We start from the raw sequence: 23,600 nt of genomic DNA on the forward strand, positions 1-23,600 counted from the left end.
GGTGTAAGACTGTCACAGCTTTTCCTGCAGGTTCTCTATCCTATCAAGCAAGACTACTGATAAAACTGCAGAATTAGACATGTTCCTCTTGCGTGGAGATTAACCGGAGCCTCTCAATATATGGGACAAACTCCGGATAAGTAAGAGTGGGCAGAAGAAGAGAATAAATTAGGAAAATTGATTTATCTTTGGTTTAATTCTTCCTAAAGCCAAAAAAAAAAAAAAAATGCTAGTGTTTAATATGAATAACTTGAATCCAAGAGATTTTGTCAAACCTTGCTGTATTTAAGTATAGACAACAAAAGTAAGAAATTAGACGATGTAAAGATTTATATTGGGAGGGAAGTCACTGAATAATTCATATTCCACGGAGTGGCAGCGTCTCCATCAAGAGACAAAAAGTAAATGCTACCATCTAGTGGGAGATCATTGAAATTAATTTGAGTTTATTTCTATGCTTCATTCCTTGAAGACTGATCACATGTTAATTCATGACAACTCAGGAAGAAAGAGCATATTTATTCAAAGTATTCATTCAGAAAATATAGCTCTGGTTAATACATTATTAAATGTGTATATGACTTGTCTCTTTTAAAATGAAAATGAATTAAATTAAATCATTTCCTTCACTTCTGGATGGGTCAGATGTAGCATACTAAACCAAAAGTCCATAGGTGAACCCCGGGAGGGGAGGGGGGGATTGGGAGGGTTGTAGAGTTTCAAGTACATTACATTTTTTTCCTAGCTTTCTAAAGGAGAATATGGTTTCTTCTTACAGGTCCTATGATGATGTCATAAATAAAGCAGCCCTCAGAATCGCATAGTCCCTGCTAAGAGTGAAAGCAGCACTTCAATAATCCTAAAATTACTTAAATACAGGAATGAATCCATGTCAGCAAAAATGTTGCTATAAATTTAAGGCATTAGCATAATTATAATACATAGATGCAAAAACTCACTCGGACATAATCAAGCTGTGAAATAATACACTGTAAGGAAGAAAAAACACAAAAGAAAACCCCAAAATCATATTAAACACTTTTTGAAATGGTTTTGTGCGACAGCTGAGGGGGAATGACATAAGTGGCGAGGATCACTTCCGCATCTCCCACAGTCCTGGGAGATCAAACTGTGTAGTCCAGCTCTGCGTTAAGATTTGTGTACATCTCATAGATGGCATCCACAGTGGGCGTGTAATTTACAAGAAAGAGACGCACATTTGCCAGACAGTCCTCCTCTTTCACTTCCTCTCCTTTAGAAAGAGCCTTGAGGAAGTTAGATCTGTAAGGAGCTGCAAGCAGTGCTGCCTGCAAGATTAAAAAACAATGGAATTTAGGGGAGGGGACAAAACAAGACAAAAACATACCCCTGAAAGCAGATATGAATGAAAAAAACTGTAATATGACATACAATAAACCCAAATTGTTGGCCCAAAAGAAAGCTCTTTCTTAAAATCCGTAATGTCATAAAATTATGACATATTACAGGCAAAAAGGGATTTTCTGCACTCCAAATGAATAAAAATCAGTCAAGATGTTTGCATAATAACTACTAAAAATGCTTAGCTTTCATACATCTGGCTCAGTTATCATAGACAAAATGATCAAATGGTACTTCAAGGCTGGATGTGGTTCTAAAGAAGAAATGTTATCATCTCAAAAAACCAAATATGTTTGGCCTGCAGATTGATCTTATAAGGGTTCAGGTGTCACTTCTAAGTGTATCATAGCATCTGGATCAGCTGCATATCACACCCGTCCAACTGCTCGTTAACGCAAATTTCTAATCAGCCAATCTCATGGCAGCAACTCAATGCATTTAGGCATGTAGATGTTGTCAAGGCGATCTGCTGTAGTTCAAACCGAGCATCAGAATGGGGAAGAAAGGTGATTTAAGTGACTTTGAACATGGCATGGTTGTTGGAGCCAGACTGGCTGGTTCAAGTATTTTAGAAACTGCTGATTTACTGGGATTTTCACGCACAACCATCTCTAGGGTTTACAGAGAATGGTCCGTAAAAGACAAAATATCCAGTGAGCTGCAGTTCTGTGGGCGCAAATGCCTTGTTGATGTCAAAGGTCAGAGGAGAATGGACAGAATGGTTCGAGCTGATAGAAAGGCAACAGTAACTCAAATAACCACTTGTAACAACCGAGGTTTGCAGAAGAGCATCTCTGAACCTTGAGGCGGATGGGATACAGCAGCAAAAGACCACACCGGGTGTTACTCCTGTCAGCTAAGAACAGGAAACTGAGGCTACAATTTGCACAGGCTCACCAGAAGTGGACAACAGGAGATTGGGAAAATGTTGCCTGGTCTGATGAGTCTCCATTTCTGCTGCAACATTCGGATGATAGGGTCAGCATAAAGCATTTTTCCATCCTGCCTTGTATGAACGGTTTAGGCTGGTGGTGGTGGTGTAATGGTGTGGGGGATATTTTTTTGGCACACTTTGGGTCCATTTTTTGAGCATCGTGTCAACACCACAGCCTACCTGAGTATTGTTGCTGATGCTGACCATGTCCATCCCTTTATGACCACAGTGTACCATCTTCTGATGGCTACTTCCAGCAGGATAATGCGCCATGTTATAAAGCAGGGGTCTCGAGTCCCTGCATGTTTTAGATGCTACCCTGCTTCAGCACACCGTGATACAAGGAGCTGTGTCAACAACAGAGTTCTCCAGACCTTGATGACAAGGTGGTGGTAACCGTTAATTTGAATCAGGTGTGTTGATGCAAGGAGACATCTAAAACATGCAGGATTGCGGCCCTCGAGGACTGGAGTCCGAGACCCCTTATATAAAGCGTGAATCATCTCACATTGGTTTTTCTTGAACATGACAATGAGTTCACTACTCAAATAGCCTCCACAGTCACCAGATCTCAATCCAATAGAGCACCTTTGGCATGCGGCGGAACGGGAGAGTCACATCATGGATGTGCAGCTGACAAATCTGCAGCAACTGCATGATGCTATCATGTCATTATGGACCAAACTCTCTGAGGAATGTTTCCAGTAGCTTGTTGAGTCTATGCCAAAAATTATTAAGGCAGTTCTGAAGGCCAAGGGGGGTCCAACCCAGTACTAGCAAGGTGTAGCCAATAAAGTGGTCGGTGGGTGTACATCATAAGAGGACACTATCTCTTTAAGAGCAACCTGGTTACAAGTGCAAGATGCAGTCATGTTGAAGTTAGTGTCTTCTCTTTTTATGCTGAAACCATCAGAGCAAGTCTTAGTATTAGGAAAATACAACCTCAAACGAACAATAACGTGCCGCTTTTTAAAATGTATTATTTATTTAAAAGAATTCAGCCAAAAAGTAGGTAGGAAACGTAGGCAATATTGCAAATGACTCGCTAGCTTGTAGCCATCTCCAGCAGCAATAACCTGAAAAAGTAATTTCCTGTATGACTATCAGTCTTACATCATTGTGGATGAACTTTGGTTTGTTTTTCTTTTCATTAATTTGATTCATTTCCCCTCAACCACCATGCTAGACAGAAACTATGTGATATTTCAGCATAAAAACCTGAACTGTGTTTCCATCAAACATGGCTCTGGGCAAACATGACAACTCTTATCTTATCTTATCTGTCCAGACGATACCGTTCCAGAAGTCCGCGGCTTGTTTAGATGCAGTTGTGTGACTGTCATGCTTTTGTGGCTTTTGTGGTAGACTCAAAATGCTTTATCTTGGCAGTCCAGCCAAACAAAATGTACTTCTTGCGTCCTCTAAACTGCGCTGTCATGAATATTAACATGTAACTCGCAGTTTTTTTTTGTTCTTTTTTTCTCCTGAGTATAGGAAAAAAAAAGGAAAGTATAGGATAAATTTGCTGGAATGTGCACTACTGGGGAGATTTGCATTGCAGAGCATTGAACTCCATATTACTTGGGAATGTTTTAATACCTCTCTCCAGATTGGCATGCAGCAACAATTGCTTCTCTGTGATTACTACTCATGTCTTTCAGTCTTGGCATTGAGTTAAAAACACACCTGGATGCTCCAGCCCAGTGAAAAAACATCTGTTTTGGTTTTTTTTTTTTAAACATGGCGATTAGTTTTGTAGATCTGTTGTTGGTCAGACATGATCAAACTAAATTTGTTCAGGTTTGGGAAAAAAAGGGGACAATTGAGTTATTTTAACTCAGATGGTCAGTAAAATATCCTTACATTTTTTCTATGTTGTCGTAGATGTAGTTTTACTATGAACAATGTTCATACTCGTCAAGTAGAATTCGAGCGACAGCATACATTCAAACAAACGGAAATGTAAACTTTCTTTCACATGTGCATGTGTCTTACACTGAAAACTTTTTGAACAATCCAGCCGTGGTACTTCTTCAGTGCCTGCTCATAGGCTTTGGTGACATTGAGATGAATTAGGTTGGGGTATTTCTCATCCTTCTCTGCATCGGCCAAACTCTGCAGCAGTATCTGTATGAAACGGAGACCCCTGCAGGAGACACCCAGTATTTAGACAACATCTCTGTTTGCATGCTTTATGCCAGCAGTTTGTAGTTCAACATACAAAATGAGATAACAGCATGAGATAACAGCTGAAAGTGCTCACCTCTTCAGCCACATCAGAGCTAATGTTGCTCCAACTTTGGGCCATTCTGCTCCATGTGCTTCTCGCTCAGCCTCCAAAATATCCTGCAAAGTGGTGTACTTTGCAGGATCCTTACTATAAACCGCTTTAATTTTCTGAAAATAAAAAGAAGCACATTTGAGTTTGGATTATGGAGAATTATCTGGCATATAAACTTAGAGCATGAATATGAACATGCACTAGCGATCCAGCACAGCAGGGGCGTCAATTGGGTATGGCAAGGTATGGCAGCCGCCACACCTTTGCTTCAAGGGTTAAATGTAAATGTTTGTTTTTTTAAATACATTTATGGAATTACTCTATTTGTATTGATTATTCTATTACTTAATACATATAGAATAACTACAAATGCAAATAAGAACAACATGATCGATTTCACTAGTTATTATACACTGCAAAAACTCAAAATCTTAACAAGAATATTTGTCTTATTTCTAGTTAAAATGTCTCATTTTTAGTCTAATTTTTTTTTAAATCTCATTACATTTAAGACAAGATTCAAAAACAACCATTTTCACCTGTTTCAAGTAGATTTTCACTTAAAATAAGTAGAAGAATCTGCCAATGGAACAAGATTGTTTTGCTTGTAATGAGAAGATAAATCTTGTCCCACTGGCAGATTTTTCTACTTATTTAAAGTGAAAATGTACTTGAAACAGGTAAAAATGGTCAAATAAGTTATTTTTCTGGTGATGACTCTTGTTTTAAGTGTAATGAGATTTTTTGACTAAAAATGAGACATTTTAACTAGAAATAAGGCAAATATTCCTGGTAAGATTTTGAGTTTTTGCAGTGAGCGAGACTGCATTTGAAAAAGTTCCAATGTTCTTGACCACACAGATAAGCTCCATAACAGACTTCTGTGATGAGTATTTGCTGGACGTGTTGATTGATACTCTAGTTAAGTTCTGTGACTCGTAACCTTGCCATACCTTAGCTTTGACTGAATTGACGCCCCTGCAGCACAGGCATAGAAAACACATAAACACATGTATCCTACCGTTATATTGCCATTAATGTCTGATTTGATGACCGAAAACACTTTTGAGCCCAAGCAGTCTGCAAGAGAAACAGACATTTGAGAGCACAGCAATAAAATATGAATGAATTCATCGCACACGTCCCTGGCACAGGGAGCGAATAATTACCAGCCTGTTACAAAACAACAAAAACAACAACGAAAGAAAAGAGATAGGGGAAATGCAGTTAAGTCACAATGGGGTCAATGTGTAACCCATTCAGTGTGTAAACAAAGAGTTTCTCTATAGGAAAAAAATGGCCACAGCTGGTACGGATCGTGGCCGCGACCTAACGGCGGCATTTTGTGCTACATGTTAAATAATTGCGATCCATGTGATAGGAAACTTCCACTGGATAACACAAGTGTCAAGCCCGATACCAGAGATAACACGAGGAACAAGTCTGACAACAAGTACGCGCCCCGACGCAGCCTCTGTAGGTCAGCTGACGCGCGTCCACCAGAGTTGTACGTGGAGGGTACTCACCAAAAAAGGAAGGAAGGTGGGAGACATTGTCCAGAAATGTCTTGGTGTCAACCGATTTGTCTGCAGCGAGTTCCTGAAATTGATTATCTAATAAAAGAGACATGTCTTTGCCTCGTAAACCGCTGTGAATGATGAGCAGCAGCAACAGCTCTCGGCTGGAAAGAACCCGGAACTGTGTTCTTGTCAGATGGGTGGAGGAACCAGCCCCTATCACTTTCTGCCATCTCAACAGGTGGGAAATAATGCATGGACGTGCTGAAAACGCTCTGCACGCCCACAACACACACAGACAAGACAAAGAGCAAGATGAGGTATTCATTATACTTTATTATGCCTAAGGCAGGGATTGTTTTCAACAACAGAGGCAGTAGTGAGCTATAACTTACAGGGAATGTGGATATCAGGTTTGACTCCAGGGTGGAAAATGACTGAATAAGCGCACTTATTTGACTAATACTGTGTATATGGCAACCCTTAAATCACACTCTTTACCGATGTAGATTTTATAATTTGTTGAAAACAAAATTCCACAATAAATGTTAGAGAAATGCAGTCATGTGCCATGTTTTCATAAAACTTAAAAAAAAGATATGTAGTCTCATACTTTGTACTTTTTCCCACATTTTCAACCAAAAAAGGTTTGTTATAAACACACTCAATAGTAGTTTATGAAACTAAGCTCAAAAGCGATAATGGTTAAACATTTGTAATGACAGAGCTGGTTTTGTGTTGACTCTGTTGTCCTTATCAGAGATAAGAGATATCAGAGTTGTGAATGTTTTGATACATTTCACCATTCTTAATGTTTTTCCTTAGCCTAAGTGAAATCAGATTTTATCAAGTGGTGTGGCAGATTCGGTTTCCACCGCTGGTTCAAACTCATCTGGCTCACATCAATGATCACAAGGTACACGTGAGGGCACAGATAAGTTCATTGTTGGCTGTAAACCACGGCGGTACACATTTGACCACAGGAAGCATGTAGAAAACATTGGAGTTACAGCATCACATCTAAAATACAGAGATTAAAAGTTGCCAAAACCCAACTGCCGTTTGAGCCAACCCGAACCCTAGGACGAATGTTAGCCGTGTTAAAACAAAAGCTTATGAAAATAAACACTGATATTTTCTTAGAGGTATGACATACAGTTTATAAATAGAATAGCATTTGGATTATTCTGATAAAGAATTGCAAGGGTACATACATCTACATATTTGCATAATACTATTAAAAACTATTCAAAGTGGATTTCCCATCAGGCCATACAGACCATCTTTGTGAGAAAGCGTTTCCACTCACACACCTACCTGCACACACAGACACGCACACACACACATCCATCCATATAACATCATACGTATGGCTGTAACATAATCCCAAGCACTACTGATACTTTACTGATAAACACATATTCAACCCGCTAAAGGACGGAAACCGTGAATTCACCTGCTGGATGACGTGAACGTGTGCACACTCTTGCTGGTCTGGCATGATTCTTAACACACTCAAGCTATTTGCATAATCACAGTTAGTTTACTTGACAAACATGGGCTTTTGGCAAGCAGTATCACAATGATTTGGGATTGCAATACTGTCACTGCCTCTTATAAACATTTCAGATGCAAAACAAACTAGTTTCACTGGAGAAAAAAATAAAAGTTCATCTGAAGTAATCCTTGATGCTGCGGGTTGTTTTTTTGTTTGTTTGTTTTGGCCCCGACAGCTTTGTCACAGCAGAAAATAGACCCCAAGGAGCACAACTGATGATCTCTGGTGTTCACCGCTTTACTATGGAGAAATTAAAATATACATTTTTATGTATATATATTTTTTTTTAGTTTTTTTAAACAACAAAACAAAAACAAAACAAAAAAAAAACTTGCTAATCAGCTTTGTTGTTCAAATTGTACACACATGACATTGCACTTCTGAAAAATCAAGTGGTTTCAATTTGTGAGGTAAGAAATTGCAACAGGTTTTCTCCTACATCTCTCAGTATGTTTGTTTTCACATATGGATGGCACGAAGACAGAACTAAACCAGCTTTTGATTAATAAGCATGGCATTTTAAGATTTTCCCACCTCAAGGAATGTATTTGATTTACTTACACTGATAAAAATCAAAAGTGAAAAGATGAAAACTTAACAATACAATGGATACATGTACAGTATACTGAGTCAATCAAAATAGTCTTAAAGATTTAGTTAGTTGTTGTTTTCTTTGGTTGTCACAGTAACAAGTTGCTTAGCAGCTTTGGCAATGTCATAGGCGCATTGGATGACCTGCTGAGTGACCAGCTGGGTGTCTGACGGGCACGGACCATGTTCTACAGCCTTTTGGCATTCTCCATGGAGCCGACTGGCGCTGGAAGTCAGCAGACATAGGGAACTACGCACCGTCTCCAACGACGGCCTCTGTCAAGGGAGAAAAGATGAATGAATCCCATAATCCATAAATAAACATTGCAAAGAATTGCAAAAAGTGAGCCCTAACAAACTGTTCAAGCCATTTTAGATTTATTTTGTCTGCTGTCAAATAATTAATCTTTTAAGTGCTCAGGACGAAGAACAAGCTGCTTACCTTGGGAAATAGAGCAGCCATCTCCGTCACAGCCATACAGATTTTTTCAGAGCAAGGCAGAAAGCTGTGTGAGATGTAGACAAATAATGTAATAAGAGCTCAACTACGGTCCACAGTTTGTCATTTTACTTATTTAAAAAATATTCATTCCTGTAATAAAGCTGAAAAATAACACCCCGAGGTAACATAGAAAAGACTCTACAAAGGGTTGTGAATACAGCCCAAAAAAATCATCGGCAGTCCTCTTTCCTCACTGGAGGACTTACACAGCGAGGACACAAAGGACACTTCTAACCCTGGACACTCTTGACGCCTTCAGCTGTAACAAAACTTAATCTACTCAAAAACAAACTGTAAACTGATATGAAGGATTGTGTGCATGTGTATGCTATTTTTAATTATTTATTGGTTATCAGTTATTTGTTCTATTTTGTGTTGTGTGAAAGTGTTTTTGTATGTTATGGTATTTATCTGTTTATTTTTTAGCACTGACTGATGGCACTTTTAATAATAATAATGATAATAATGACTTGGATTTATATAGCGCCCTTCAAGGCACCCAGAGCGCTTTACATTATTCATTCATACACATCCTCACTGGTGATGGTAAGCTACGCTTTGTAGCCACAGCTGACCTGGGGCAGACTGACGGACATTCACACAGGGCAAGGTGGGTAAGGTGTTTTGCCCAAGGACACTACAACAGCAAACTGGGACAGAGCGGGATTCGAACCGCCGACCTTCCGATCATTGGACGACCCGCTCTACCACCTGAGCTACTGCCGCCCCAAATAATTTCATTGTTATATTACAATCACAATAAAGATCTAATCTAATCGTATCTAATCTGTAACAAAGAGAAATATGACTAAAATACCCCAAATTTGTTTCAGATTTTTACATTTAAATTCTGCTACCTTGTTTTTCCAATTATACACAAAGTACCTTACCAACGCTTAATGTAACGTTGAAATTTTCAGTCAAGTATGCATTACATGTTGTTACTAAATGAGACTTACACATTTGCACAATCTATCCTACTGTAAATTTGTGACTTTTCCTCATGAGGTCGTGAAATAAGAAAAAGTAGTGGTGAAGCCTTCAGGTGTAGCTCAGATATAATTATCTTAATTGAAATTAAATTGGTTTAATAGATAATACAGCTGTTGACATAATAAAATGAGAAGCATCTATTAGTTAAGGATAACATGACAAAAAAATGAATCATGTGAAAATTGTCACCATGAAAACAGTTGTATCACCTTAAGAGACTGCAGGGCAGTAATTCGGCTCTAATAGGAATCATCGTCCAACCGACCCCTCAGAAAAAGCCTGCGACTAATACTTGTTGATGTTTATTCTTAATAACAAAGGTTCTTTTTTAGCTTTTTGATCAAAATTACTTTGCATTTCTTAGCAGAATCTGGGCAGTTCGAACATAAACACTACTGTAATATCACTTGTGTCATAATGAATACAAAGATGCCATAAATGCTGAGTGTAGATAGCAGTGAATATGTCAAGTTCAATATTCAATAAATTCAATTAAAAAAAAAAAATAAAAAAAACCTCTCACTGGGTTTGTATGTGTATACATATGCATGTGTATGCGTATATATATATGTATATATACTAAATATAGTAATAATGCACATATATATGCCTTAGGTTTTTAACGGCATGGTATCAATCATTAATGTGTGCAGACAAGGTTAAAAAAAAAAAAAGAAAAAGAAAAGAGATGATGATAATAATAATAATATAATAATAATAATAATAATAATAAGGGAAAGAATAACAGAGCATGTAATGTCAGACTTTAAATTAACTTCAGAAAAGAATACATAGATGAACACATGAAACCACTTAATCACTGTGGATTTGGCCAGCCACAGGGGAAAATGTGATCATGTGGAGTTTGTGTCCTGTCAGCTGCATTAACAAACTCAAGCCCTTCTCCCAGAGGAGACGTGCTTTTTTGGGGTGAGGAGGGTTATACATTGTGTAGAACTGCACTGCCATTTACCTTCAATTCAATTAATCTTTATTTATATACTGCCAACACAACAATTGTCATCCCAAGGCACCTTGTAACTTTGAAGTTCAAAAGTTAGCAGGCCTGTATTAAAGCAGGTGACCTACTAGCCGGTGAGGACAACCACAGATGACCACTGACCTTGAAACACTAGTCATTTTTAAACTCAGGTAGAGGGCTGCATTGCAACGCAAATCTCGCGGGAGCAGGTGGTTTGAACTTTGCTGCGGGCGGGAACAGGCGGCTAAAAAAAACACTGCAGGATCGTGATGTAGTCTAGCGACAAGATGGAAATCAATGACGTGGAAAAGAACCTCAAACAAGGTCTTTACAAAACAAAGACAAAGCAAGGCAAGTCAGATATTTAGAGAAACTGCATTAGTGTCTGTGGTGCATCTTGGAAGAGAGACGCACGGGATTGGGACCGTAGTCGGTCAGCAGCATTCTCTCCCTCCACAGCAAAATTAAATTTTAAATTAAATTAAATGAATTTGTTTCATTCGTTAACTTTGTTTATTTTATGTTATTTATTAGCGCTATTTGAGCCACTCACAGCCTACTCTCGTTGCTATAACCTCAATCACATAATTGATGCGTGCGCGAAAGGCGAAATAGCTTGTGAGATGATGACAATGATGGATTTGCATCTAACTTTCTGTCAGGTGACCTATGAACTGTTAATTATCTATCAAGCTCCACAATTATCATGTTAATTAAATCAGATAGATTTGTTTAGGACATTTCTCTTGCGGGACGGGAGAAGACAGAATCAATGCATCGCATTATTGTGCGGGCATGAATTCTCAGAGTTTTGTGGATGCAGGCGGGAGTGGATATAAACACTGCGGGAGCGGGATGTACTGTAACACACAATCCGGGTGCGGGCGGTAATGGTCAGAAATTCAGCAGGACCGGGATGAAGAAAACAGTCCCGTGCAGGGCTCTACTCTCAGGTTGGCTACGCATATGACGCATATGACCCATAAACCACACCGAGGTTTACAGCACCCCATCATTAAAAAAAAAAAGAAAAAAACAGACATATTTGTTTAAATATTAGATTACTAGCTACAAGCACTGAATCACTAATACATGCTTTACCTTTCATGTTTGGTCTCCTGGGCAGCTCTCAGAAGTTCCTGAATGTTCTTGGTGATCTGCTCTGTCTTACAGATGACATCCTCAGTGCAAGGCAGGGTGGCATCTTCTTCACCTTCCTCCTCTGGTTCCACTGCTTCAGAGACTGTAAGAGGGCTGCGATAAATTCAAAAATAAGACCAATGTTCATCTTAACGTTGTGTAGAAAAAGGGAGTAGTTCATGAATCAATAAAACAATGACACAAAGTATGTCCGCTGCCTGCTGAAAGAATATAGTGCGGGTGCCAGTAAGAGACGCTGTAGTCCTTGTGCCCCGGCCTGTCGCTATTTACTGCATGTCTTCCCCCCTCTCTCTACCCATTTCCTGTCTACCTACTTTACCAATAAAGGCCACTAGTGCCACAAAAAAAAAAGAAGGTATGACTAAGACCAAGAATAAATTTGCTGTTTTTTTTTATTGCTGCTGTTTTCTAAACTTGATTGAAAACATAAACTTTTATGGAGAAAACGTGCGTTTTAATCATTTATCATTTAAAAGCCATTTTATCTTTGAGTGTACCAAATGAACACAAAGATTTTTACTAACCCAGCTTCTTCCGGTTCAGAGTGGTTGGCGATAGTGTCATAGTCATTCTCCAGCATTGTACTCTGTCCTCCCAGACTACAGCCCTATTGTGACATCAATCAATGGGTTAACATCAATACTTTAGATATAATGCATATGATCAGCAGGCATTTATTATCACAGCAACTGCAGGCACATTTGAATTAGAATCATGCTTTTTCTAAATAAGACATTTCATTTGGAAGCAAATACTGTGTCCTTAGACATTTGGAGCGCAGTGGGTGCGATTAGTAGATGCAGAGAAATCCTATTGGCAACTGAGGGCTGTGTCATCAATATCTATCACTAATGAGTACACTGATGTGCCATTGTACCTTTAATTGATACTGGACACTCCTGTAGTCTGATCAATCAAACAGATTTGGTGCAACATTTTATCATCATTTCTGATATTTAGGTGAAAGAAGCTGGAGTTGTTCAGATGACTGAACTGTAGCAGAGGCACTGCTGTGCATGCATGCAGACAAGACTGATAAAAAGCAGTTCAAAGACACATATCAGGAGAGAGAAGGCTGTGGGGTCAAGCAGAAGGACAGTTTTCACAGTCCCCTGGCGCTGCCTCTGAGCCAAGGGAACTTTTCGGTACTTAACCCTTCGAGATCTCTCATCCCTCGACCAGGACAGGGGAGAGGGGAAGGTAGGGAGGGAGGAGGCAGCTGTCCCCAAAGGACCCCTACCAATCTAGAAAGGGTTTAAACAAAGTTGAGCATACTCCACTGAGATGCAGAAAATGATTGAATGAATTCAATAAAAGACCAACTCCAGCCCCAAGCCAGGCACCGTCATTTTGAACAATAAACAGGAGCATCAGTGCTTCTATGCTTACATTAGGAGGGAAGGGTTGTAAAACGACTCCATCGTCATGGCGATTTGTTTCAGCTCTGTGGGAGTACTGCCTCAGAGTGGTGCCCGTCTCATACATGGAAATGGCGCGACCTCCACGGGCTGGATGTCGACCAAACGGCCCCTGGGGGTGCTGTTGTCCACTGGGGGTTTGCCATCGCAGCGTTGTGTTTTCAGTCTGCAGGGAGCTCAACTGTGGACGACAGAACATCTTTCAGATCAAGCTTGACTCAGGCCTGGGCTCATCACAAAAGCTCTGCTAGAGGTTGATAATTGAGCAGTGTACAGATGACCCCCCCCCCCCCCCTGTGAAAGGTAGTTCTGAAAAGTTGCATTCAACTTCATCCGTTTTTGTTTTCAGTTTCTCTTCATGAGCATTCTCAAAACAAAAGGTTTGTTTTCCCTGTCAAAAGAAAAGCTGACACTGTTGACAGAAACCTGAAGTACTGAGAACTCCCCTGAGAAATTTTTCACTGAGGTGGTTACCCTTATTTACATGAAGAAAAGGCACCTACAAACTGAAATAAAAGAGCAGTGAGAAACATGGCTTGTTCAGCTTTCTGTGAAAAGATTTAGAAGTCATATTGTTTTGTAAAGTGACACTAGGGCTGTTCGATTTAGCCCAAAAATAAAATCTCGATTTTTTTCTCTCAAAATCCGATTTTCGATTACGATTATTTTGTGAATTGACAAAAGTGAAAAGAAATGATTTCAAATATGCTGTTTTTTTATTGAACATTTGCCCCATTGGGCTTTAAGTGCAAACTTTGCTCTTATTAAACCAAAAATGAATGAATAAAGTGCAAAACTCTGTAAAATAAGTTGAAAAAAAGTTTTAAAAAAATATAATAAAATATAAAGTTTTATCTCTGAAAAAAAAAAAAATCAGCAAATCAGCACTTGCAAACATACAGTAAGTTATATTTCCAATTAAATAAAACAATATATTTTCTAATTAAACTAAACTGGGTCTTTGCATGCTAAATAATAATGCAACCCATGAAGGAGGTAGAGGTGTGTAATGTCAGTCATTACATTTGCTATTCACATTTGCAAGTTTTTTGCAAGGAACACGAGCCGGTCTACCGCATCTGGCTTGAGGGATGCCCGGTGGCATGTTACAACGCCCCCTCCTACACTAAAGAGCCTCTCCGATGGGGCACTTGTCGCAGGTATTGAGAGGTATTTCCATCAATCATTAATATGTGTGCAGACAAGGTAAAAAAATAAAAATTAAAAAAAAAAGTGAAAAATCGATTTTTACGATTTTCACGTTTTAACATCATTCTAATTACATAATCGCGATTACGATTTAAAATCGATTAATCGAACAGCCCTAAGTGACACATATTGATACAAGAATAAGCATACTAGATCAGACATACAGTAGGTAATGTAAAGGGTTGGAAATAACTTTTTAAGACGTGGTGCTACATGTTGCTACCATGCATGACACATGACTGCCAAAAAGTTCTGAGTGGTTTTGAATATTTATTTGTGGCATAAATACAATGGTGACAGAAATTTGACAATGAGTATAGTGCTCACCAGTGCAAAAACAAAAAGTGAGATGTGCCATTTACTTGGATGCAATTATCCTAACCTTGCTCTGCATCAACCGCAACTCTTCACTGAGATGACAATTGACTTTGAGAAGCTGCTGTATTTTGGCTTCTGATGCAGTGAGGGCACTCTTCACCTCCATAAACTCCTGTACTGTTATTGGTCCATCAGACAAGTCAGAAGACTCTGAGCTCTGCAAGAAAAAAATACCAGAATATTATTGATTCAAAATGAAAAGACAAGCGTAATGCTCAATCCTGATGTTAAAAATAAGTTCCTTAAAAGATTAACCTTGGTTCTCCCATCGTTGCAGCTGTCTCTGCACATAGCCTCTTGTACTGGATCCTCATCTGATGCCACACTGTCATAATCTGGCTGGTCACTGTCCTGGCTCTCACTGTTATGGAGACTGTCTATTCCCTGAATGATCAGCTCCACACTCTCTGATGGCCAACCACAACATGAAGGGATTCAAGATCTAGCATTCATGCAGCTAAATTGACACAAAACATTACAAACAATTTCATAAGTTACTTTCTTAATCACAATTTAGACTATTCTTCAAGTGTGTACATTAAAAAAAACAGGCGTGGGAGTGTTTTGTTATAACCGGCAGGTTGCCTGATTATCAATGTACTTATTGTACACATTCCAGTTAAAGTTCACACATATGAACTCAAATGGCACATGCTCGGATTTAAAATATTGACCTTCTGTGCCTCATTTTCAAACCCCAATCTAACTAGGCCTGTTTTTTTCTTTAATAATCTTGAAATTATATAAAAAAAAATATGACCCCATAAGCAAATAAATCACATACACAACTAAAACAAAAGTACATGCATTGACAATGCATTCAAGGTGTGCTCAAATAAAAATAGACAACATCTTATTGTACCTTTTGGACTTTCACAGGAATTACCCCACTGCCTTCGTTTGGCGTCTGTTAAAATATCAATAACCAGAGTGGCAAATTCATGAGCACTAAACCTTGCCAATTTTTGCCGACCCTGAAAAGAAATATTGAAATATTTAGAAACATAAAAGTATCAATTACCAAAAATCGCCACAAAATTACGTTGAAACAGGGAAATATTCTGATTCTATGGTGCAAATCCTTGCCTGGTTTCTGGTAGACGAGTACTCAGGATTGACAGGCAGAAAAGGCACAACCGTGGTGTCTGTTACAAGTGTGCTGTGGTTCTGAGTGGCCAACCAAACTAAAAATGGGAAGAGGAATAATCAATTTCACATAAATTCAAGTGAAAAACCCAGGGACATCTATATTTAGCTTTGTGTGATTTTTTTTTTCAACCTGCATCTGTTTCCCTTCTGTCCACTTCATCATAAACATCCATGGCAAGTTCTTCAAACTGGTGGTTACTTAACTATGATTAAAAATACAGAAAAAAAAAGGAAAGACTGGTTCAGAGTTAAGACATTTGTAAAGCAAGTGAATGAAAGGACACATATTACAAACAAAAATGTCTCACCGACTGCAGTTTCTTCTTGGCAGCCTTTGCAAACTCTGATAAATCCAGACTGCTTTGGGAAAATAAATAAATGATAAGATAAGATAAGATTTAAAAAGTATATATATATATTTTTTTTTTTTTTTTCCCCCCATCAACTATAAGTACTATAAGAATAAGTCCTCACCGTTAAGAATTCAGTAAAAATAACAGAAAATACTTACTTATTCCTTATCAATCCAATGCAGCACAGGAAATATAAAATTATAACTATACAGGGAATGTCTGTCATGTTTTATAACAAAAGTAATAGCATACCAGATATAATTTGGTAGACCTCAAATATTGCAACTACATACATATCACTGCAGCTCAGCACATATTTATATGTATTACCTGTCTGCCATTTGAGGAATGATGAAGTGTTGCCCATTTCTGTGATCTATAACATGAGAAAAAAACAACAAAAAGGGGTTTGGACAGAGTGTATGAAAACATCTACTCTCAAACATCTTGCAGCAACTGAGCTTGATGTATTCACTCCACTTACCCGGCCTTCTACCACAGAGGTAAAATGTTAACCGATCTGTTAGTTCATACTGGATCTCCACGAGCCTCTCGGCCAGCTCCTGGTGCCCGGCTTGTCTGCAGAATTACAAATAAAAGATTCACAAATTTCACTGAATAATTCCTAAAATGCCTCAGGCTCAACTCCTTTAAGTTAGCCTCTTGGTCTTAAAATCTATGATAAATTAAAAAATATTTGGAGAAGTGAGTTTGTTTCTTTCGGTTTTCAGAATGTTAAAGCTCTTCTGCAGGATAAGCCATAACATATATTGTTAATAATTTGATCAAAAAAGATAAGAAAGCAAAAATCCATGTACTAATGCATCACAATTCTCAGCAAAAAAAAATTCTAGATAACATGGCACAATAATATTGATATCTGCTTTCATTTGTAAACGTTGGTTTTTATTTTAATTTACCTAAATTCAACATTTTCAAAACTAATTGAACTACCGGTATAGTTTCACCGAGGTCTGCCTTTTGTGTTTCTTTTAGGACAAATCATGTAAATTTTTTTAGTACTGTTAAATGGAGACAAAATGTTTTCCCTGTTTCTTACCAAACTTCATCTAACATTTTCTTTAAGCTTGCTTTCCACTCAAAAAGCAAAATCTTTCCATTATCACATCAGTTTATAAAGAGTATCTATACATGCATTTATTTCCACAAGTGCATATCTCAATCAAGATCTTAACGATGTTGGTTGTTGGTCATAGTTTTATGTACTGCAGAGCACAGAGCTCTCTAGAATCCTTTGGTAACATGTGGTCTCTATACTTAGTTAACAATGACACAAAAAATACTTCAGTATTTGAAAACAGGATGTTCTATTTTTGGCATCAGTGCAATAATGAGTTGTTGCAACGTCATGCAGTGTTAGAATGTAATTCAACTGTTCACAACTTAAATAAAGTATTTACAAAGAAAATATAGCCATGTCTTATTTTTTTATTTAAAAGAAAAAAAAAAAAATATATATGGCATGTTATACCTTGCATAATCAATGGGGGTCTTTCCACTGGAGTCCAGAGCTCCAGGGTCAGCTCCATAGACTGACAACAGCTCTGCCTGCAGCATTTGACCTGCTTTTGCTGCTATGTGTAGTGGGGTGTTTCCTTTCTCCTAATGTCCAAATACAACATTGTTTCAGCTTTAGTATTGCCACAACTTCAAAACTAAAGACGGACATCACAAATTTAACTTTTACTCTTTCAACCAGACTTACAGGGTGGAAGAAGTTTGCCTGTGCTCCTAAAGATAAAAGTCTGAGGCAGGTCTCAAGGTTCCCTGTTCGAACACTGGAATGGAGTTGCTGGGGGGGGGACAAAAAGCGTTATTCTAAGTTTACATTTAGCCATAACTACAGAAATGACAGAATCTAGAAATATGTGAAATAGTCACTCTGCTCTCATTTCAGTCTGTGCTCAAAGTGGAAGCTTGACCAAACTGAGAATGAATCTGACAAGTGCCTCAGCAGAAAGAAATCTACCAATCTACCAATCTATAAATATGACAAACCACTGTTGACATTTACAGGAACTAGAACAGACATGAAAGATAAAAAATGAATAAAAATAATAACTTGCAACACAATGACAAAGCCCAGCAAAACATATAGTCTTCTGTATTCTCACCATAAGCTCCTGTTTTCAAAATAATGAAATTCTAACATTAATGTAATATGCATCAAACAATTTTAGTAAAAACTTTGTATGAGAAAAAAAAAAACTCCTCAAAAAACTCTTACCTTGCTGAGGTCTTTTGCGGTAACACTGTCATCCTCTCGACAAGGCATCCGATGAACATACGCCAACATCTGATATTTTCCTTTGATGAACTCTGTCTTGTTAGGACTGGAAATAAAATATGCCCACATGTGAAACCAGGGGTAATTCCAAAACATGATCATCATTGCTATTTTCAAATAATCACTTAGCCATATCATAGGCTTTTTGTGATTAACGCAAATAATGTCCTGACAACCTGTAGTAATTCTGTGATTCTTCATACTACAAGCTTTATCTGTGGTTTACTTAGATAGCATTAACAAACTAATTATGTTATTGAAAATGTATTACACTAGTTTTATTAGTACTAGTTTAATTTACAGTCACACAAACTCTCACAATAAATAGCTGGAACTGTCCGTTGGGAACTATTTTCCTTCCTCCAACAAGTGAAATAAATGTTTAGTTCCTTCATTACATAAAATGTCTGTTATTCTCTGCCTAAGTTCCTGCAGTTGTTGTCTGCCGTCTAATGATTTAATGCTTAGACCATGAGGCAGTCTGCTTATCGTTACTCCACCAGCCAGACACCATACTGACACAATGTTTACACCTGGGAAAAAAAAAAGTTAGTTTAAATGAATCACATCTTTCTCCCCTGCTGACTGTCTTTTCTTTTTTTGGTTATAGCTTTGAGGAGATATTTATAGTTTTTGCTTTTTTTAATAAAAAAAAAGCTTTAAAACTGAAGGGAATAATGCCTAAAAAAAACAACTTAACATTTTGTTAAGTTGGTTATATATACACTGTCTTTTCTTTTTTTGGTTATAGCTTTGAGAAGATATTTATAGTTTTTGCTTTAAAAAAAAAAAAAAAAAAAGCTTTAAAACTGAAGGGAATAATGCCTAAAAAAAAACAACTTAACATTTTGTTGCTTTTGTCATATTTAATGCAATTAAAAAAATATTTGGAATATATTTAGCAAAACCACATACTGATTTAATATCTATCTAAATTGTATAATCTAAAACCTGATTTGGAGGTTGCATTTAATTTAACTGAACATTTTTTTGTTGTACATTTTCAAGGCAAGACTAAGCTGAAACGTACCTTCAATGAGTCACTGTTATGGCAGAAAAGGCCAATCCTGTATGCTCACTGACATTAGCTATGAAAATCAATGTTGCCAATAAAGCGTCATGCAAAGCGCAGGGAAGCATGTAGAAATCTGTAGTGACATCAAATATCCTTCAAAAATACTTACTGAATTCTATCCTGGGGGTTGGCTTTGCGCTTCCCACTCACAGAAGAGGAAGGATCCAGAAGGCTATGCTCCCATATGGAATTGGCTCCATTACCATACAATGTCTGGACCATCTAAAAGAAACAAGCACATGAAAACCCCAAGTGAAGAAAACTAACAGTCACATAGTTATGGATGTCCCCATCTTTTGATGATTATGTAACCTCGCTCTCTCATTTTATATCATATGTGATTATTGCACTGCCTGGTTTCACTGATTTGCATTTTGATGTTTGATTTCCAAGAATATGTTTATGTTTCCCACCTGAAGTTGAGAAGCTGGCCAAGAAGAATGAGTCAGATGTCGGACTTGGGAGCTGTGTCGCCCAAGACCTCGATGGATGCTGCAACACTCATCACAGATCAACACGCCCCTGTTAACAGAGGCCCAGCGTGGATCTACAACACAAGCAATACTTGATTAAACTGCCAGCTTCATATTAAATGAATAGCATCGTCACATGTTTTTTATTGACTATATATATATATATATATATATATATATATAGGGCTGGGCGATTTTGGACAAAAATAAAATCCCGATTTTTTTCTCTGAAAACCCGATTTTCGATTTCGATTTTTTTGGTAAAACTACAAAAGACAATGGGATAAATTGTTTCAAACATTTTATCTTTATTTTTTAAAGAAAAATAGCAAACAAATGTCCCTATTGGGAATGAAGTGCAATTGAAAGATACTGTAAATCTCCTTGAGTTTAGTAAAGTGACAACATTTACAATTTTCTTGACCAAACAAAGATGACTAGACGAGCTCTGTCTGTAATGCAGCCAGCTGCAAAAAAGGAAAATCGATTTTCCGGTTTTCCTTTTTTTAACATCGATTGTGATTAATAAATCCGATTTAGATTTAAAATCAATTAATCGCACAGCCCTAATATATATATATATATATATATATATATATATATATATATATATACATATACATACACACACACACACACACACACACACACACACACACACACTTTTTAAATCTGACCTCTTCATACATATATATATATATATATATATATATATATATATACACACACATACACACACATATACATACACACACATACACACAGATAACAGGTTAGATGTGTCCTGTACATTCAGATGCACAATCAAAAGCTGACGCTACTTTTTTTTTTTTATCAGGAAGACTAGTATGGAGCTGGTTCAATCATCTAATTAAACTAAGTGATGGTTACTGTTAAAACATTAATTCAAGCAAATAGCTTCAATAATAACGCTACTGTGACCACTGAAAGAAGCACAACTTAATTTTCAACAAATTCTCCTACGAGTACAACGTTTAAATCCGTCATAAACGTCCACAGTGAGCTGTCAGCGTGGGCCCACGTTAAAAGAGCAGGTTAATCAGACGCAGCCACAGAAGTTGTGCAGTTAGCGCTAAGTCGCTAGCTCGCAGCTACCAGCGCTAGCTCCGCTCCACCGTACCCGGAGCGCTGCAGTCCGCGCAGACCTCTCTGCTTCGCACTCGCTTTGACATCCCTCAGCAGAAATCTTCAGAGTCCAAGAACAGCGGGAATTTTTCAAAACACGTTACTGCACAGATATACAAAGACGAAACGGGGTTAGTCAGCCTCAGAAGCGTGTATTTTAGCGATTGCTCGCAGGCACAGCAGCTGTCTGCCCTCCCCTCCTACGGCTGAACAAAGCGCTGCCTCATTCCAACATTCAGCTCAGCCTCCTCCGCGGCTCCTTGTGTGCTTCCTCCCTTGTTTCCTTCCTTATCTGTTTTATAGGACTAAACGCTAGGCCGGATTAGGCAAGGCAAGCAGGGGCGTCAATTGGGTATGGCAAGGTATGGCAGCCGCCACACCTTTGCTTCAAGGGAAAATGTAAATGTTTGTTTTTTAAATACATTTATGGAATTACTCTGTGTCTATTTGTATTGATTATTCTATTACTTAATACATATAGAATAACTACAAATGCAAATCAGAACAACATGATCGATTTCACTAGTTATTATACACTGCAAAAACTCAAAATCTTAACAAGAATATTTGTCTTATTTCTAGTTAAAATGTCTAATTTTTAGTCAAAAAAAATCTCATTACATTTAAGACAAGATTCAAAAACAACTATTTTCACCTGTTTCAAGTAGATTTTCACTTAAAATAAGTGGAAAAATCTGCCAGTGGAACAACATTTTTTTGCTTGTAATGAGAAGATAAATCTTGTCCCACTGGCAGATTTTACTACTTATTTCAAGTGAAAATTTACTTGAAACAGGTGAAAATGGTCAAATAACAAGTTATTTTTCTGGTGATGAGTCTTGTTTTAAAGGAGCATGAGGCTCCTTTTAAGAAATTAGACTCTCTAGCGCCACCCTTCACCACGACGGCCGTTGGGGGTACTGCAGCCAACAGCGAAGCCGGCACGGGAGAACGGGGAGAACGCACATGCAGCGTCATGTGACGTCACATCCGCAGCCCAGCGCGGGAAATTCGGGACCGAATTGCAGCACATTTTGCAGCACACAGCCTGTTCAAGGCAACGGAGAGATACGCTAGAGGGCTCATTCTTTTTGGTTTGGAACGCTTCGTCTGACATTATTACTAGAAAACTTAAAATGTATACGGATTTTTTTCATAAATCTTGCCACAATCCGGCCTCAAGCTCCTTTAAGTTTAATGAGATTTTTTGACTTAAAATTAGACATTTTAACTAGAAATAAGACAAATATTCCTGATAAGATTTTGAGTTTTTGCAGTGAGCGAGACTGCATTTGAAAAAGTTCCAATTTTCTTGACCACACAGATAAGCTACATAGCAGACTTCTGTGATGAGTATTTGCTGGATGTGTTGATTGATACTCTAGTTAAGTTCTGTGACTCGTAACCTTGCCTTACCTTAGCTTCCACTGAATTGATGCCACTGAAGGCAAGGCCAGTTTATTTGTACAGCACAATTCCACACAAGGTAATTCAAAGTGCTTTACATCAACATAAAAAGCGGCAAGACACAATTAAACAGTAAATAACAAATAAAAATGAAATAAAATAAGAAAATAGGTCAAATAATAAAAAGCACAAGTTGTTAAAAAGTAAGGGCAGTAGAGTACAGCAGATACGTGTTTAATTTAAGAGTATGCTTTAGTAAACAGTAATGTTTTTAGGCCTGTTTTTAGGAGCTGTATGTAAGAGCAATAATAAAACGAATCATAAAATGACCCCGATATGTCAACAGACATTTAAAAATCATGTTCATTTCAAATACTTATGTCACTGACAACAGCACTCAAGCCAGGATATTCCAGTTTAAAAAGAGGAGTTGCAGCGCTCAACTGATGTTTATGTTGTCATTTTTTGTTTTGGCCTGAAGCTCCACCCTCCACCTATCTCCCAATCACCAAGTCAGTATTGTTTCTGAAGCTCCACCCTCCACCTATCTCCCAATCACCAAGTCAGTATTGTTTCTGAAGCTCCACCCTCCACCTATCTCCCAATCACCAAGTCAGTATTGTTTCTGAAGCTCCACCCTCCACCTATCTCCCAATCACCAAGTCAGTATTGTTTCGGCATCCGGGTTGCCAGCTCGGCTCTAATTATGGCAGCCATGGCAGCCTACGTTCCTGCTGCATTCTGCAGCCTACCTGGCAACCTCTGGTCGGGGGGAGGAGGGGGAG

At 38.0% G+C, this 23,600-nt stretch overlaps 2 protein-coding genes across 4 annotated transcripts; both read right to left on the bottom strand.

The window, feature by feature from the left end:
* Nucleotides 1-270: 270 nt before the first annotated feature.
* On the bottom strand, nucleotides 271-6,313 carry LOC133455233 (glycolipid transfer protein-like). The gene is made up of 5 exons (XM_061734175.1): nucleotides 6,122-6,313; nucleotides 5,617-5,675; nucleotides 4,578-4,711; nucleotides 4,310-4,460; nucleotides 271-1,307 (listed from the first exon to the last, which is right to left on the bottom strand). The coding sequence occupies exons 1-5, from the start codon at nucleotides 6,222-6,224 to the stop codon at nucleotides 1,125-1,127; spliced, it is 630 nt and encodes a 209-aa protein (XP_061590159.1). The 5' UTR covers nucleotides 6,225-6,313; the 3' UTR covers nucleotides 271-1,124.
* Nucleotides 6,314-6,725: 412 nt separating this feature from the next.
* Nucleotides 6,726-21,665, bottom strand: git2b (G protein-coupled receptor kinase interacting ArfGAP 2b). Of its 3 annotated transcripts, none has more exons than XM_061734173.1 (20): nucleotides 21,404-21,665; nucleotides 20,203-20,336; nucleotides 19,899-20,011; nucleotides 18,655-18,760; nucleotides 18,133-18,219; nucleotides 17,899-18,029; nucleotides 16,891-16,985; nucleotides 16,737-16,782; nucleotides 16,362-16,410; nucleotides 16,184-16,256; nucleotides 15,991-16,088; nucleotides 15,767-15,878; nucleotides 15,160-15,311; nucleotides 14,909-15,061; nucleotides 13,289-13,498; nucleotides 13,054-13,143; nucleotides 12,424-12,506; nucleotides 11,840-11,992; nucleotides 8,704-8,767; nucleotides 6,726-8,537 (listed from the first exon to the last, which is right to left on the bottom strand). In XM_061734173.1, the coding sequence occupies exons 1-20, from the start codon at nucleotides 21,453-21,455 to the stop codon at nucleotides 8,328-8,330; spliced, it is 2,211 nt and encodes a 736-aa protein (XP_061590157.1). In that variant the 5' UTR covers nucleotides 21,456-21,665; the 3' UTR covers nucleotides 6,726-8,327. The 3 variants fall into 3 exon arrangements, with proteins under 3 accessions (XP_061590157.1, XP_061590156.1, XP_061590158.1); XM_061734172.1 differs by having other exon boundaries at nucleotides 16,362-16,413; nucleotides 21,404-21,664; XM_061734174.1 differs by lacking the exon at nucleotides 13,054-13,143 and having other exon boundaries at nucleotides 16,362-16,413; nucleotides 21,404-21,664.
* Nucleotides 21,666-23,600: the final 1,935 nt, after the last annotated feature.

Source organism: Cololabis saira, chromosome 11 (assembly GCF_033807715.1).
Source record: "Cololabis saira isolate AMF1-May2022 chromosome 11, fColSai1.1, whole genome shotgun sequence".
NCBI classification, from domain to species: Eukaryota; Metazoa; Chordata; class Actinopteri; order Beloniformes; family Belonidae; genus Cololabis; species Cololabis saira.